This window comes from Astatotilapia calliptera, chromosome 6, assembly GCF_900246225.1.
Source record: "Astatotilapia calliptera chromosome 6, fAstCal1.2, whole genome shotgun sequence".
In the NCBI taxonomy this organism is placed as follows: Eukaryota; Metazoa; Chordata; class Actinopteri; order Cichliformes; family Cichlidae; genus Astatotilapia; species Astatotilapia calliptera.
Genome location: NC_039307.1, coordinates 41,412,038 through 41,428,020, shown reverse-complemented (window position 1 = coordinate 41,428,020; position 15,983 = coordinate 41,412,038). Strand labels below are relative to the sequence as shown.

The 15,983-nt window shown below is 41.0% G+C and overlaps 2 protein-coding genes and 2 non-coding genes across 4 annotated transcripts; 2 read left to right on the top strand and 2 right to left on the bottom strand.

Moving 5' to 3' along the window:
- Nucleotides 1–1,950: 1,950 nt before the first annotated feature.
- LOC113024839 (uncharacterized) lies at nt 1,951–10,073 on the bottom strand. Its single transcript, XM_026172205.1, has 11 exons — nt 9,691–10,073; nt 8,988–9,149; nt 8,780–8,905; nt 8,495–8,655; nt 8,305–8,413; nt 8,110–8,208; nt 5,756–5,776; nt 5,153–5,173; nt 4,965–4,991; nt 4,811–4,867; nt 1,951–4,410 (listed from the first exon to the last, which is right to left on the bottom strand). The coding sequence occupies exons 1-11, from the start codon at nt 9,767–9,769 to the stop codon at nt 4,385–4,387; spliced, it is 888 nt and encodes a 295-aa protein (XP_026027990.1). The 5' UTR covers nt 9,770–10,073; the 3' UTR covers nt 1,951–4,384.
- Nucleotides 10,074–11,408: 1,335 nt separating this feature from the next.
- Nucleotides 11,409–13,050, top strand: LOC113024838 (transcription factor Adf-1-like). Its single transcript, XM_026172203.1, has 4 exons — nt 11,409–11,806; nt 11,910–11,975; nt 12,108–12,188; nt 12,613–13,050. The coding sequence occupies exons 1-4, from the start codon at nt 11,477–11,479 to the stop codon at nt 12,973–12,975; spliced, it is 840 nt and encodes a 279-aa protein (XP_026027988.1). The 5' UTR covers nt 11,409–11,476; the 3' UTR covers nt 12,976–13,050.
- A 1,720-nt stretch (nt 13,051–14,770) lies between these two features.
- LOC113024849 (5S ribosomal RNA) lies at nt 14,771–14,889 on the bottom strand. The gene has a single exon (XR_003272718.1). It is a non-coding gene; the product is annotated as a 5S ribosomal RNA (ribosomal RNA).
- A 360-nt stretch (nt 14,890–15,249) lies between these two features.
- LOC113024851 (5S ribosomal RNA) lies at nt 15,250–15,368 on the top strand. The gene has a single exon (XR_003272720.1). It is a non-coding gene; the product is annotated as a 5S ribosomal RNA (ribosomal RNA).
- Nucleotides 15,369–15,983: the final 615 nt, after the last annotated feature.

Below are 15,983 nucleotides of genomic sequence, written 5' to 3'. Positions count from 1 at the left end.
GCTGCTCTACCTGTACTAGATGCACCTGCTCCTTGTCTTTTCTATCTCTGACTTTATGTCCTCTAGAAGAGTTTGGTTTTTTTGCTGGTTCTTCAAATGTTCAATAAAAACATGTATGCTAATTCATAACGAAGAAAGCTTTGTAATGAAGACTGTCATTTCCAAAACACTGCCCGCCCCCACCCCGCGGTCCGCAGTGCTGTTGAAAAGGCTGTGGAAGTCCCTGTATTAAACACGTAGACCTGTGACATAAAAATCACCAAACTCGGACGACCACAGACTGTTTTCCTTCGTGGTGATGAAGGAAAATGCTGGGTTGGCATGTAAAAGGGCATTTATTCCCTTCAAAGACCTGCAGTTCAAAAAAGCGCCCCTCTGACAGCCAAACCCATCTGTTCTCTGATTGGATTGTTACATTTGTGATTGACATGACATTGACCAATCAGATGAAAGGAAGAAAAATAGGGTCAAAATCCGTACTTGTAACTTGCAGGGGTTTTTTTTCTAAGTCAACACACGAATCTTTTTTTACACATACAAATCTTTTTTACGCACACACAAATCTTTTTTACACATACAAATCTTTTTTACGCACACACAAATCTTTTTTACACACACACAAATCTTTTTTACACACACGAATCTTTTTTACAAGTACAAAATATTTATGACCACATTTTGAGCCCATACAGCAGCAGTAAGTGGCTTTTCAGAGTTGATGACGTGCAGCATCAAGGAGTTTGAAACGAATGCTTTGAAAGGAATGTACAGTTTCCACATCATTGATGCTGCCCCAATCCATTTGTCAATCTCATGCTCCACTCTCCCCATATTCGTGAAAAAGACCCCAAAATACTTGAACTACACAATCTGGGGTAGTGACTTGTCCTGGACAAGGACCGGGTACGTCAACCTTTTCCGGCTGAGAATCATGGTCTTGGCCTTGGATGTCCTTTCATTCCCGCCGCTTCACATTGGCGAACAGTGCACTGCTTCAGTGCAAGTAGGAGCCCACCACTCGATGAAGCCAACAGAAACACTGCAAAAAGCAAAGATAAAATCCTAAGGCCACCAAAGTGGAAACCATCCACCACCGGGACACGCCTGTTCTGTACAAAAAAACCCAACCAAACTGTACAGAATAGGCCTTTTCCGATTATTGTCTTCTCAAAGTCCACAAAACAAGTAGACTGCTTGTGCAAACTCCCATGCACTCTGGAATATCCTTGCGGGGATAAAGAGCTGATCCAGTGTTGAAAACAGCATTGTTGCTCCTGTGTCTAAGATTCGGATGGGCTCTGCTCTCTGGCAGACTTTCCTGAAGACGCTGATGAGTGCGATCCCCTTATAGTTCTAGAATACCCTCTGGTCCCCCTTCTTAAACCAGGAAACGCCAATCCAGCCTGCAAGTTAAGGGACACCGCCCCAGAGCTCCTCACAACATTGCACAGATACGTCAACTAGCACACCCTACAACATTCAGAGCCTTAAGGAACAAATATCCACCCCAGGGACCGTCCACCATCTTGTTCTGGGGTTACCGCCACAAGAAGAACAAGTGACTAGTTCCATTATGTCCCAAACATCCAGAACTGGGTCGACCCAAAACAATCAACTCACTGAACTCAGTTTTCTTCTTTTTGTCTGAAGGAATGATTAGTAAAAAAAACAAAATGTATAAATGTTTTGCATAAACAGGTTGTGCTTAGAACAATTTTGGAGACATTCCTAACCACTGGAAGATGGAGGCATCTGCGCATTTCACAAATGAACATCAAAGACAAAAAGCTCTCTGAATCACAATCACGTTAATGCTGTGAAGAACATATAAACTAACCCAGATCCACATCACCTTTTGGATTCAGAGATTCATTTCTTGCATGGTATAGAGGAAATGATCAGAACTGCCAGAAGTGTACAGAGTGATGCATACATGTAAACACTGCAACCTGCATTTTTGTAGGTTTTATTAAACATAGTTCATAAAAACAACACATATTTACATTATTTGAGTCCTCAGACACTGAACCACAATAAATACAAATCCAAGGGAATAAAAACAAATATTAGTGCTTGTTGTATGAAGCAATGTGGAAACTTTAGTGTATCTGGAGATTGCTAAAGACCGATGGCAGCAGCACTGCAGCTCATACCTGACTTTCAGCTCGCTACTTGTGCCTGACAAAAGTCTAACGCTACAGCTACAGAACATCCTCTGCACACACAGTAGGTTTGAATGAGACAAAAAAAAAAAACTGTAACAAAAATAATTCACTGTAACAGAGAAGACAAGCCAAATAAGATCTATGTTCGAAGATGAATTAATAGAAATAATAAGACACGTAAATAAAAAACCTGCAACTTTGTCCAAGCACACATATGCATTAACTGTACAAAGCATTGACTGTTGTTTGACCCTGCGGCCCAAACCAAACAATGGCGTTCCTTTTGCCGCCAGAAGCTGCCAGTTTAACATCCTCCCCTCCACACTGCGAGGCTGCACCACACCTGGCTCTTATTATAAATCATCCCCCAGCGTACCTCTTTAACGTGGTCGACGTGCCATTCGGTGTCAGGTATGCAGTCAATCACGGGAAATGGCACTTTGCTGAGTTTCCTGCTATTGTTTAAAAAGATTTTTTGCCTCTATGGAAAATCTTGGAGATCTGCTTTAAGCTTGACTCCTGTCACATCTCATTCAAGTTACCTTTTTACATCTAACTACATCTGTAGTGTTTTTAATAGTAAAAGCTAGTAATTAAAATACTTCAGCAGCTTTAAGCAGGACAGAAAACAAAACAATACTTTCATGTCAGATTAAACATCGGATTAAAGTGAACATGAAACACTACATTTATAAAGGCTGATTTACACTGTGGAGCCCTACTCTAATCTGTCATCCTGAAACGTCAGATCAGCCCCACCAACTGTGACTTAACAATCCAAGATGGCGGAAGTGAATGTAAACAGCAGTAAAAACGTAAAACTTATAATCTGGACTGCCACTGCTGTGATTTCACAGATGAATCCTATAATCATACTCACAGCACTGAACAGGCTCTATCCACGAAGGGGCCACAGCTGTGTTCTTAATAAGCACCCCCCCCCCCGAATGGTTGCATCCTGCTAAGAATCAAAATGAACCCGGTTTCTCTGGTTTTCCCAAATTTCCTACTGGAATGCAAGATTGCTGAGGTAACTGGAAAATGGCTTTAGTATATGTGAACTACTGAGTGACAGAACTGTTTTACAACAACAGTTACAAATATAACTATTTTTCTTACCAATGCACATGGAAATCCTGACGTCCATCAGCATGTCCACAGAGGAAAAAGTCTCCATGTTACGCTCTCCTTCACTTATATTAGGGTTTTGATTTTCCCCACTTCTAGTATGAAGTAATGCACTGACATCATCATCTCACTCACTCCAACGAGTGCAGCAACTTTCCCTCTGATGTTCCTGTTCTACACATCACTCTGTTCCCCCTGCAGAATCTCAGGATTCCTGATGTGTTTGAGATGGGCATGTAGTAACTTATGTTGTAAACTGGTTGGGCGTGTTTGAGGAAAGAAAGACTGTTTTACTGCATAAAACAACGCTTCACATCCTCTGAACATCTGCTCTGCCAGCTGATTGTGTGCCGTGTGTCTGCATCCAACCAAAGGAGGAAAAATCAAAGACAACGGGGACAGTGTCAGACTGAAGCTTCTCGTCCTTGTAAATCACTAGTCCACCTAACTCCAACAAGCTCTGCTCATTTATAAAGTGCTCTACAAACCCGAACAATACGGCTAACTGGTGGAGTCCCATATTTCAGTGCAGCTAGCCAATAATGAACGACCACTTCGTGCTGAAGAGACAGAGAGTGAAAGGGGACAATACATCCTTGGTACTTTAACATAAAACTCACTACAACATAAACTAATGTAAGTCTATTAGCACCAACCAACCACATAACATCACTTTCCATACTGGCACAAGATGGCACTAAAAACCTTATACACATATTATTATTAAATCCAGCTTCATAGCCATTTTTTAAAAGTGGGACTCGATGCTGTAAATCAGCCTTTATACATGTAGCACTTCCTGTCCGCTTTAAATGTGTTCACAGTAACAATGCAGGGCACACGAAGAACAAAGCGGAGTCTTCTTCTGATGGAAATGACTTCAAAATATTACATGATTCATTCATTTCAAGTCTCTAGACAAATTAAAACAACAACCAAGTAAAACTCGTTTTACTGGTGTGTGGTTTGGAGCCTCCCCCGGCGAACGTCCATTGTACGTCTGCACTTCTTGACATTCTTAAACATTTTCAGTTTCTGTTTGGATCTTTCAGATCATCTCAGTTTCCGCCTGACCCGTCCTTACTTGATGTTTAGCCGTTGGTCATTGGCGTCTCCTCTGACAGATTTCAAAAAGAAGACAAAGAAGAAAAAAGTTACACACAGCTGTTAAAAACCTGAAGGCCTTATAAATATGGCCAAAGTTTTAAATTAAATTAAACGCCGATTCAGGTGCCCGCAACTCTCAGCTCTGTATCATGTGACTAAACCATACATTTGTGAGAGGAGGACGAAAAGATGAAAGGTGGCTCACATGGAGCAGAAAAGGAAGTGAGAAAGGAAATGAACTGAGGGACAGTATATGATGAATAAGTATTTTTAAAGCTGTGAGTCTGTCGAAGCAGCTTCCACAGAGTCCAAGATCAAACCACAGAGCTGGAGATATGCTAAACACGTCCTTTATAAACTCTATACCCAGAGCGATTTACTGCTGTTTAAGTAGTTTGAGACAGTTTTACCTTCAGTTTGTTCATCGTTTCGTTGTTGAGCAGTGGTGCCGTTAGCTGCAGGAGCTCCTGTTATTTTAATGACAGAAATATACACATCAGCTTTTTAATCCCACACAAAGCCCCACTGTGAACATAAAAAATACAATTTTGGGCTGAAACTTACTCTGATGTTCATCACTCCTCCAGAAATCTGAAGTGGTGGAACCCCCCAAAAACAAAACATAAAGAACAATGACATTAACAAGAAACAGCACACAGAAGAACCACGGGTGTTTCTGAGTTCTACTTTCTAATAGACACTGATTTAAAAAAAAAAAAAAAAAAAAGGGCTATAAATGATTTGTTACTGACCTCCTTCCCACGGCATGGACTCTGCAGAGAGAATTACAGCAAAGGACAGTTAAAGACACCAGTTTTTGTTTTATTGTTCGTGGTCATCACTGAGCTGCCAACACTTTGATATTTATATCATAAAAAAGGACAATATTTTCTTTACGATGCTGTTATTATGCTGCATTTCACTGCCTGATCAGAGAATCTGATTTTGAACTAAAAATACATCCACGTTCACTAAAACGCTGCAGCATTTCTTGAAGCCAGTCAGTTCTGTTAAAGCTTCAGCTGTGATGGTTTCAACATTAGAGCTGAAACTGAAGAGAAATGCTCCTTCAGTCACGTTCTGAGATCATTTATGTACAACACAAACTGTTTGCACGTCTCTCCATGTTGTTCGTGTTACCAAGATCCACCACGGGCACGTGGTTTGTAAAACTAACGCTCCAGTCTAAAGATGAATCACATGTCATGTATTCTTAAACTGACTGAAAATATCAGATAGCATTCACAACTAATTCACCATTTTAAAATAGAGAGTAACTGACAAAGCAAATCAAGTAAATGTTTACTTTTCAGCTTCAGATTTGTTTAGGAAGCACTTTGTTTTAGACTTCTTACCTTTTTCAAAAAACCACATTCCTGGAAGAAATCAAAAGAAAATTACAACATTAGATTAGCGATCCACCAGAAATGAAACTCAAATACAACCTCAAATAGACTTAAACGAAAAACCCTTATTCTGAAAGATCTGGGACAAACCCTACACTCACTAGCGACTTAATTTGTTACTCGCTAATATCGGGTTGAATCCCCTTTTGCCAAATGCACTAATTAATCAATCACCAGCAAATGTGAGCCCCTCTTTAAAATCAGAGGTTTTGACGGTGTGTCGGTCTGGAGCATTCAGGTGTCTTCCACCTGAACAAATTCACTCCAGTCAGACGTGAAATTCCAAAAAACCCAAGAGCTACATCTCAGACTCTACTGGTCTCAATTAGCAAAACACTGAACGCGTGTGTGTTGTTTGTATGAAAGTGTCTTCATTCTAAATGAACATGGCAGCGGGGATTAGGTTTGTAAAACTGCATCTGAATAAACCACAAGACATCAGAAAAACATACTTTGGATGGTTGGACTGAAGTGGACATGTTCGGCCATTAAGCACAGCACCACATTTGGTGAAAATTAAGCAAAGCAGATCAGCACACAAACCTCAACTGTCATCACGATAGTGGAAGAGTGATGGTTTGAGGTGGTTTTGTAGCCACATGATCTGGGTACCTTGTGGTTATCGAGTCGACAATGAACTCCTCTGTATACCAAAGTATTCTAGAGTCAAATGTGAGGCCATCTGTTGCCTTCAAAACTGTCTGAAAATTTTAATGGCACAAATTCAACAAGTTGCTGGAAACATTCAAGCATAATTTGGTTGTGAGAGGTTATTTGACTTGCTGTTATCTTCAGCTGGAAGCAGTCTGAGCACTGACAACAATGAGACATTTAGACACATAGAGCTCTGAAAACTTGAAAATCCAAGTAGATTACCAGCTTGTGAAATACTCATCTGGCACCAATAACCACATCAAAGTCACTTTAGTCACCTTTCTTTCTCATTCAGCAGCCACCTTTGCCATATGTGTATATATAACGAGCAGCTGAGGAGGTGAACATGTGTATATGCTTTGTTTAAGCTCGATGCCAGCAATGCGTTTAAATAAATTACTACAGAGCATCTTTCCTAACATGTTGCATTAGCTTGTCTTTTAACAGCAAGCTGTAAGCATTAGCAAGCTGAGGAGACTGTTGTAGTTTTGAATTACATTGAGGTTCATTTCATGGTCAAGGTCATTTTTTAAAATATTCTGCTGGAATCTGAGTAGGGATGGGTACCGGTATCTGGTGCCATTATGGCATAAATGGTAGTAACCAGACCGAAAAGCAGCGCACATTTTGGTGCTTTATTTCTGTGCTTTTTTCCCCCCTGAGCTGTGATACACTTCAGATTCTAGCCAATCGTTTTACGTTTCCGAGGATAGTAGGCGGGGCCAGGTACGTACGTTCTTTTAGAGCAGAGCTACAGATTAAAAATGTCCAAGGCGAAGCGGCCAAAAGTCTGGCTGTACTTCACAGCAAAAGATGCAAACTCAGCAGCAACAAGTGCTTTAAGCTGATACTGTGATACTGTCAAAGGAGGTAACACCTCGAATCCGATGAAACAGCTGGCGACGCATAGCGTTTTTTTAAAAGCCGAGAAATGCGCCGTATTTGATAGCTTGCTGCGAGACCTCACACCGAGCACATCTACTGCGGGTGTGGTGCCTGTTATCGGATTCGGAGTTAGCAACATCCCCTAAGAACCCGAAGAGGAGAGTCCTGGCCCCTAGCCCTGCCAGTGTAGCAGGAATGATGAGGATGATGATGCAGCAGCAGCCGTTCTTCTCTGCGTGAGTAGCTTAATGTTGTTCGTGTGTAATTTACGTTGAGTAGGCTAACCACGTTATTACATTAATGCATGTAAGGTGAACTAGCAAACACCGTCGTAGTTACATGCAGCTGTCTTCTTGTTTGATGGCAGATACTCCCTTCACCCTGGCTAAAAAGGCTAAAATGACCAAAGAAAAAGTGGAAAACAGCTGAACATGAGAGGTTTTTGGACAAAGTTTGTGTTTTTTCCATTGTTTAAGCTTCCAGCCAAGAGTGATACCATATATGCCCCATAGCTGCAGAAAAGGCTAACATTGTTATCTTTTTACAAAAAAAAAAACAGTTAAACATGAGAGGTTTTTGGACAAAGTTTGTGTTCTCCATTCTTTAAGCACCAGCACCGTTTCAAAAGTACTGGTTTGGTACTGGTATCGGATAAAACCTAAACACTACCCACCCCTACATCTGAGCCTATGAGTTTGGGGGACAGGGGGAATCACAATACTGAATATCAATATGCTGATAAAAGACTGTATTTATTTTGTCACCTGTTTTCCATTTATGAAAGACAACCAGCAGTGTGACGACAACCAGCAGCACGATGAGCACTGTAAGTCCCATGTAAATGTTTGGACCTCCTCCAGGTGCTGTAAAATAATGACAGCAGCAGTAAGTGGCTTTTCAACGTTGATGACCTGTAGCATTAATAAGTTTGAAAGGAGTGTTTTACAGAAATAACTCACGAGATATCACAGAGAATGAGTCTGAAGAGATGGTGATCGGTTCACTTCTCTCCCGGCTGATTGGGTTTTCTATCTCACAGCTCAACTCATAACTGATTGAACTGTTCACCTGGAAATGCAGTGAAATTGTTAATATAATTGAAACCACAGAGAAGAAGTCTTCGCACCTTCTAAAGTCTACTTAAAATACCTTATGAACAGTATATTGTTTCCCAGATGAAACATGCTTCCCAGTATCATCTGACATCCACGTGTAGCTGACTGGAGTGGCTCTGGCTGTGGTTCCTTCACAGATCAACTCACATTTGCTCTCATCACAGGATTTGTTAACACTGGGTACAGGGACGGGAGCTGTTGTTAGAAAAGGAAACAGGAAAATTCATCATGTGATTCACTTTCATTAGTTTTGATGTAACATACTAAACACTTTCAGTTTTACTTGATAAGCTGAACACAGTTTGATTTATCCACTTACAGAGGACGACGAGGCTAACTGGAGTGAGTCGCCTGTTGTTGATCTCGGGTGTGTAGCTGTTGCTGTCATTATGTAACAGACCGCTGATCGTCATCACACCAGTGGAAGTGTCCAGGTGGCCACGATCTTCAAACATATATGATACTGTTACCTTTAACTCATCACTGATAATCAAAGATGGGACCACTGCACCACTAACACAGCTTACCACGAAACTGACGATAGCCTGTTGCATTCGTATCTCCTGTCTCCCACTCCATGGCTTTGTTAGAACCTTCTTTCCATGAGATTTGTGTGATGGGGCCAGACACAGAGTTGGCAGGTGGTTTTAGGACAGCTTCTCCTCCCACTTTTCCATAGACTGTAGTATCTGCCCAGATAAATGATCAGATTAAAAACTTTAAAGTTTCTATTAGTGACTCGTCACATATTCAATAATGAAGATCAAACTGTTCTTTAGGAAAAAGTGACTAATTCTTTAAAGTAGTGTGAAAGTTTCATTCTGAATAAAGCTAAACTGCACACATACAACACGTTTCTATAAAAGTGCTTTGGCATTTCAAACATGCATCGTGCTGCTGTCTGTCTCATTGTATGCTAACTAATCCTGACTTATTTATCACCTGTTGTTTGACACATGCTGTTACAGCTGTAGCTTCCAGTTCACCTCCTCTATTCTGGAGTCCATAAGGACTCAGTCCTGGTGTGCTAGCTTTTGTTGACTGTAAGAAACTGGCTGAAAACACTATGTGAACGCCGGTTTGCACTGGGTGGGGTCACAAACAGGGAAAATCACTAAACTACGATTCAGCTTTCATAAAAACACCCACCCACTCCGCAAAAACACAATTTTCACTATGTGCTACAAAACGAGCTGCTTTAAGGATCCTTCAAGAGGACAGCAGACTTACCCGCATGTACTGAAGGAGACACGGCAGCTAGGACACACAAACAGCCGAGCGACACGATTAGCGTCTCTGAATGCCACATCTTCGTCACTTAAACGGTCATAAACAACGAAAACTCCAGGCTGGAAGTACCGAGAAACATGCCAGATAAACTCAAAGTCAAAAACTAAACGCACAGTAGTTCAGACGAGCTAGCCTAAACGGTTAAGCTAGCATAAACACCGAACAGCGCAGGGCGGAAAAAAACGATGAAATGAAAGCAGGGTGGGAGTCCCCACCGGAACCCGGACATGCCTCTGTAACTAACACCCAAACGTGGTTATATTGTTGGATAATCACCATAAAGCGTTTGATACCAATAAAACTAACTTTAAACGAGGTTAAGCAAAGTTAAAGTACTTTTTAGAAAGTAAATGGAAAGTTAAAAAAAACAAAAAAACAAACGTAGTTTTTCTCCCCCTGGCGACAATAATGTGTTACTGCAACCTAAGAAAAAGCTCCCCTCAATCTTATTTACGTCTTCAGAGATATGCATCCTGTGGTTATGAGATAAAAACTCATATTGCAGCACACTTACTAGTGACCAACATTTCTCATACCCACTCCAGTCAACTCTGATAAAGAGGAGTAATGCTTCCCTTTGCTGTACTACAGGTATTTGTTTTTTAATCTCAGGTCTTATTAAATTCAGAAAAGTGCTTTATTTAAATTACGGCATTCACTTTATTTACTTTGACTGTTGATTGTACAATATAAATGCTCTTTTGTGTCCCAGTAACCACTGAAATTAAAGTTAAAATAACTTCCCAAATAAATGGCAAAAGACATTTCATTTCATATAGGTAAAGAAGAATTAACAGTGAACCGAAAGACAAAAAGTAAATCTTAAAAATGCTGTCAAAAGTCAAATGAAAATATAACCAAGTAGATTGCACCCAAAAGAGTTTTCAAATAGTTTTTTCTTTCAATGTTTTAGGTTCTAGTGGTTATCACAAACACAATGAAATCCCTATGTGGTTCCTACCTGTTTTAATGAATCCTGGTGATGAAGAAAGGAGCTTTTCAAAAGGATGAAACTGAAACAGACTACACACGTTTCCTGAAAGAGTGGACACTGTAGTAATTATTTTAATCCTAAAATATAACAGAGGGACTAGGGTGAAAATCAATATTTAACCACATTTCAGTGGTTGAGCTGTCAGTTTGTCCATTATTAGCAGTGTAAACTTGTCACACACACTGACTGGGAGCCCCTGTCAGAGAAAAGTGAAGGTATCACAAAGCTTCCTGCAGTATTTCCATCTGATCCTTAACCTCCTAAGACCCGAACTCTTCCATGGCATGTATTTTTAATTTGTCTTTGATATTTGGGCTGATTGGGACCTCATGAATGTAAAAACAAAGAATCACCAGATTTTTTTTACCCGATATTTGTTTCTAAGAAAAATACCGTAAGAGCCACATATGAAGACATTCATTTTAAATTTTGATAAAACAGAAGCAGTATAATGTCCTCGCAAGGGGATATCAGGCCCTTGTGGAGCTAAATTTAATATTTTGGTCTAGACAACCCAAAATGTGATTTATTTTGATAAATTAAAATACTTTAAACAAAACACAATCACATAATAATAATAATAATAATAATAATAATAATAATAATAATAATAATAATTTAAAAAAAACAGCGCGTATCGATGTTGATGACGCTAGACGTAGATCGAATGCTGATTGGTTGAAACACTGAGTTGACCCGGGAAAGAGAAAAGCTTCACGGAAGTGGACAAAAATGCAGGCGCTCGAAAGTTTCGAGGAACAGTTAGCTGAACAAATTGCGTTACACCACAACCTTTATGACCCTGGACACAAGTATTACAAGAACCCGCACGTTAGCATCAAGTCGTGGCAAGAAATAGCAGCCGCCCTCCAGACAGAGCCGGACAAATGCCGCGAGAAGTGGAAGCAACTTCGGGACAGGTATGTTCGGGCCAAGAAAAAGTTCAACAGCAAAAGCAGCCAGCCAGCGAGAACAGCGAGAACCCCTCCGCTGCTGAAGTCCCTGTCGTGGCTGGACGGGTACGTGAAACACAGGAATGCCGTGACGAGGTACACAATAGAGGTACGAGACGCAATAACTTCCAGCTGTGCAGAAAAATAAATAAATAAAAATAAACAAACTATAAGAAGGTTTGGGTTTTTTACAGTTCATGTGTCCTTAATAGAGTCCCGAAGACTTCTCATCCTCCCCCGCAGGGCCGGCCCAGGTGCTGGAAGACATGGCTAACCCTGTAAGTATTCCTGTTTGTGTGTGATGTTTTGATGCCCTTCACCTGTATGTTTAGCTATGTACAGTCATAGCGGAAGTGTTTGGTGGTGTTACTGAATCTCAGTATTTTTACACTGGTGCTTTTTTCCTTTAGTATCCCGATAAATCCCAGAGTTCAGCTGCAGCATCCCCTGGACCGTCACCACACAACAGCAGCCAGGGAGGCGAAATACAAGTAAGAGCTTTTACAGGACTAGCCTGACTGGCACAGACATGTGTGGTTCATCTATTATGCTATTTTAAATATATTTGTTATAGCACTGTGTATAATCAGATGACAAAAACTTGGTTGCTTATAAACACTTAACAGAACCATATTTACATATGGAAAAAATGGGAATATACACATACACAAATGGAGAATGTAACATTACATTGACAAGGTGATGATGAAATAAACATAATATATGTGGAAATTAAAAGAATTATTTTTTGGAAAAAGTTATTAATAATTGCCTCATGTCAGATATGTTTCTGCAAATTCATCTTCACCCACTGAGGAGGAGATGTGGTCCATACAATGCAGTCATTATGGTAAGGTTAATAACTGCTTGATGATGCTTCCTTGACTAGTAATTTCCCATTCTGTTTCGTTGCAGTTGATGGAGTCGACTCTGCCGAGCCCCTCCAGGTCCGAGGGCAGCCCGACGCGGCGCTGCATCACCCCGACCCCACAAAGCCGGCCTAATAAAAGGAAGGAACACGATGAGGACCACGCCACCACCTCCATAAAAGACCTGCTAACGGACTGCTCCAAAATGGCAGCATTACGTGACATGTGTGCTGTGCAAGGGGATGAGCTGGACGAATCGCACTACTTTGGAATCGTGGTCGCAAAGGGGCTGCGGACATTGCCGGACAAAATGCGGGCAGATGCCATGGCACAGGTGATGGCGCTGTTGAGCAACTTCCGTCAACAAGCTTTCGAGCTGCAAACAACAAATGACAACAAGAAAACCTGATGACACGTCTTTGTTGTTCTTTTTTTTCATCCATTCTTACGCGTTGTTCTTAATATCATAAAATCTTTGCTTCCATCTTCTGCTTTTGTCTGTGAGGCTCGTAGAGAGAAGCTGAGAGTTTCTCTGACAGCATGCTGTGAAGTGTGCGCTCGCTACACTGTTGCTGACAGTTTCAGGACATTTTTATAGTTGTCAAGTGTTTAGTTTATACGTGTGCACATACATCCGCCAAGTCCCACAATAGCCTTATTACAAAAATACAGGAATTAGTATAGCACAAATGTATATATTATATGTTTATATTAAATATGTAGTGTATATTTATAAAATCTTTGAACTTTTATTTATAATTATGTGCTTTGTTTGTCTGGTACACTAGAAGACTGACTTTGATTTAGGAACTAACTGTGACGATGATGAGAAGCAAGACAAGAGTTACCAGGATGTCGCAGCTCTTTGTAGTTTGCATAGACAACGGGAAAGAGCACTGTTACTACACTGTACACACCATAACACTGGCAAGTGTATCTTGATCATGGTCACTGGTGTTTTGCCACAGCGCCAGTCCGATAATAGCTGACTGCTCTGGCCCAACAAGTCGTCTTTAATGTCGAGACTTTGTTGAATGTACGTTTAAAGCCTAATGAAAATCAGGGTAGTATTGCTCGTATAAAGAAATTAGCTTCCCACTTTTCCTTTCAAGAAACTACAGAAAACAATTTGTTTACTGCAAAATTTTTAAATTTGAAACAGCCCGATTTCTTAGTAATTAGAGCAGTAATTTAACATGTGCACATCTCTGTGAAATTGCTAATGATTTATGTCTCATAATGTGAGAGCTAGCAGACAGCTGTTAGAAAAAGGAGAACAATGCACAGCTTATTTCTTTCTTTTTTTTTAAATCTGAAAAAGCAACAGGAACAGTTCAATTCCATTCATAAACCTATTGTTAATAGTGTGATTACATATCCTAAATTAATAGCAAAATACTGTTCTGCCTTTTATAATGAACTGTTCAAATCCAGCCAGTCATCTACATATAATGTAATGAATATTAAGATTTGTAGGAATCACTCAGCTGAATGGAAGAGTAGATGTGATGCTTTTCTCACTCTGGGAGAAACAAGAATAGCCATTTTGAAACTGAAGTCCCTAAAACTTCTTGTTTTAAAGTCTCGAATTATTACAGTTATTAGATATCGGTGTCGTTTCTGGATTCTGTTGTTTGAGACTACAAAGTCAAGTTTGCAGTTAAAACCCATGAGGCCTGCTGTTAAAATAGCTTTATTAAGCTGGTTTTGGTCTTGCAGTAGTCTGGATAGTAGCGTCACGGCCATACCAGCCTGTTCTCATCTGATCTCTGAAGCTAAGCAGGGGCGGTCCTGCATAGTCGCGTCACCTTCACCTTGCTCCGTGTTAGAAACTCCATGATATCGTGTTCCCTGCTCAGGGTAGCACACTGATGCGCATTTATTCAGTGCTCTTCGGGACCGCAGTCGGCAGCCAATAAGAGTTCAAACTGGTTGCACATGGGTGTCAGGTTGACACTGCGCCCGCTGCACACTACAAGGTTAACAAGTTCCTCTGGACTGAGGCCAGACGGACTAGCCACAGAGATTTTGTACATTTACAGAATAAATAAGTTTGTGTATTTCCTAAATATTTTGTTGTTGTTGTTTTTTTGTTTTGCACAAAAGCGAAATGCAATGAGGAGCGTTGTGATGAAGCTTTTCCTGAAGCTGCCTCCACTGAGTGAGCAGCGGCGCCCTCTGCAGTTTGTGTGTGGAAGTGCAAAAGCTTACAGCACCTGGTATTCCCAGGCGGTCTCCCATCCAAGTACTGACCAGGCCCGACCCTGCTTAGCTTCCGAGATCAGACGAGATCGGGCGTGTTCAGGGTGGTATGGCCGTAAGCGAGAGAAGCCGGCTATAAAAGACCTTTTATACTTGGCAAATGTCACACACTTTAAAATATAGTATTGTGCTAAGCTTCACATGTTACAGGGAAAACATGCAAACCTTTTTTGCGAACTGCAGCTTCAACGCTGAGCTGCAAAAATGCTTTTCCCGCGGTAACGTCACCATAATAACACATGTTCCTTTCTCACAGCACAGTGTTAAAGTGACACAGAGCACACAGTGTGTTAGGACCATTTGGAAGTGCAACATTTTTGTGCTTTGGACAATTCAACTTATATACAGGACATTAAAAAAACGTAAGCATGACTGTGTCATCACAGCATGTATAAAGAGGCTGTTTGTGAAGAAGTCCCTCGCTTACGGCCACGCCACCCTGAACACGCCCGATCTCGTCTGATCTCGGAAGCCAAGCTGGGTCGGGCCTGGTCAGTACTTGGATGGGACACCGCCTGGGAATACCAGGTGCCGTAAGCTTTTGCACTTCAACACACAAATGACAGTTTAAATGTTGAAACGGATGTGAGGCACTCTTTAAGCTCATTTTCCAATAGGATGGTTAGTGAGTCTTGCGCAAAGAGCTCTTCCGCTCATGTAGTAATGTCAAATTCTTCAAGCGTTACATCAATATCTCTGTACATGCACAGAGCACCTGTAGATGTTTTTGTGCAAAGACTCACAATTGTTTATGACGTGAATATTGCAGCATTAAGTATGCATTATAACTGTGTTGTCATGTGCAGCTATTAAAAAAAGTAGAAACTAATCAATATCCTTCACTCTAAATTGTTTTTTAAATCCCAATAAATGGGTTACAGTATCTACATGACCCCCGTTGTCGAGGAAGCCTCTCACTTACGGCCATACCAGCCTGTTCTCATCTGATCTCTGAAGCTGAGCAGGGGCGGTCCTGCATAGTAGCGTCACCTTCACCTTGCTCCGTGTTAGAAACTCCATGCTATCGTGTTCCCTGCTCAGGGTAGCTGTTACGGCTGTGGCCATAAGAACACTGTGTGGGCTGTTTGTTCTGTGTCTCTTTACTGTGCTTAAGACTCTCTACAGGTACCTCCCCTAATGAAGAGTAGTGAGCTG

What these genes read in the sequence shown, in the direction of transcription:
- LOC113024839 (XM_026172205.1), bottom strand. Translation starts at nt 9,769, where the DNA reads ATGTGGCATTCAGAGACGCTAATCGTGTCGCTCGGCTGTTTGTGTGTC. An exon ending in AACAATATACTGTTCATAAG is followed by an intron (nt 8,414 to 8,494) that starts GTATTTTAAGTA and finishes CTGCATTTCCAG; the next exon opens with GTGAACAGTTCAATCAGTTA. An exon ending in CTTTCATAAATGGAAAACAG is followed by an intron (nt 5,777 to 8,109) that starts GTGACAAAATAA and finishes GATTTCTTCCAG; the next exon opens with GAATGTGGTTTTTTGAAAAA.
- LOC113024838 (XM_026172203.1), top strand. Translation starts at nt 11,477, where the DNA reads ATGCAGGCGCTCGAAAGTTTCGAGGAACAGTTAGCTGAACAAATTGCG. An exon ending in TGGAAGACATGGCTAACCCT is followed by an intron (nt 11,976 to 12,107) that starts GTAAGTATTCCT and finishes TTTTTCCTTTAG; the next exon opens with TATCCCGATAAATCCCAGAG. An exon ending in GCCAGGGAGGCGAAATACAA is followed by an intron (nt 12,189 to 12,612) that starts GTAAGAGCTTTT and finishes GTTTCGTTGCAG; the next exon opens with TTGATGGAGTCGACTCTGCC.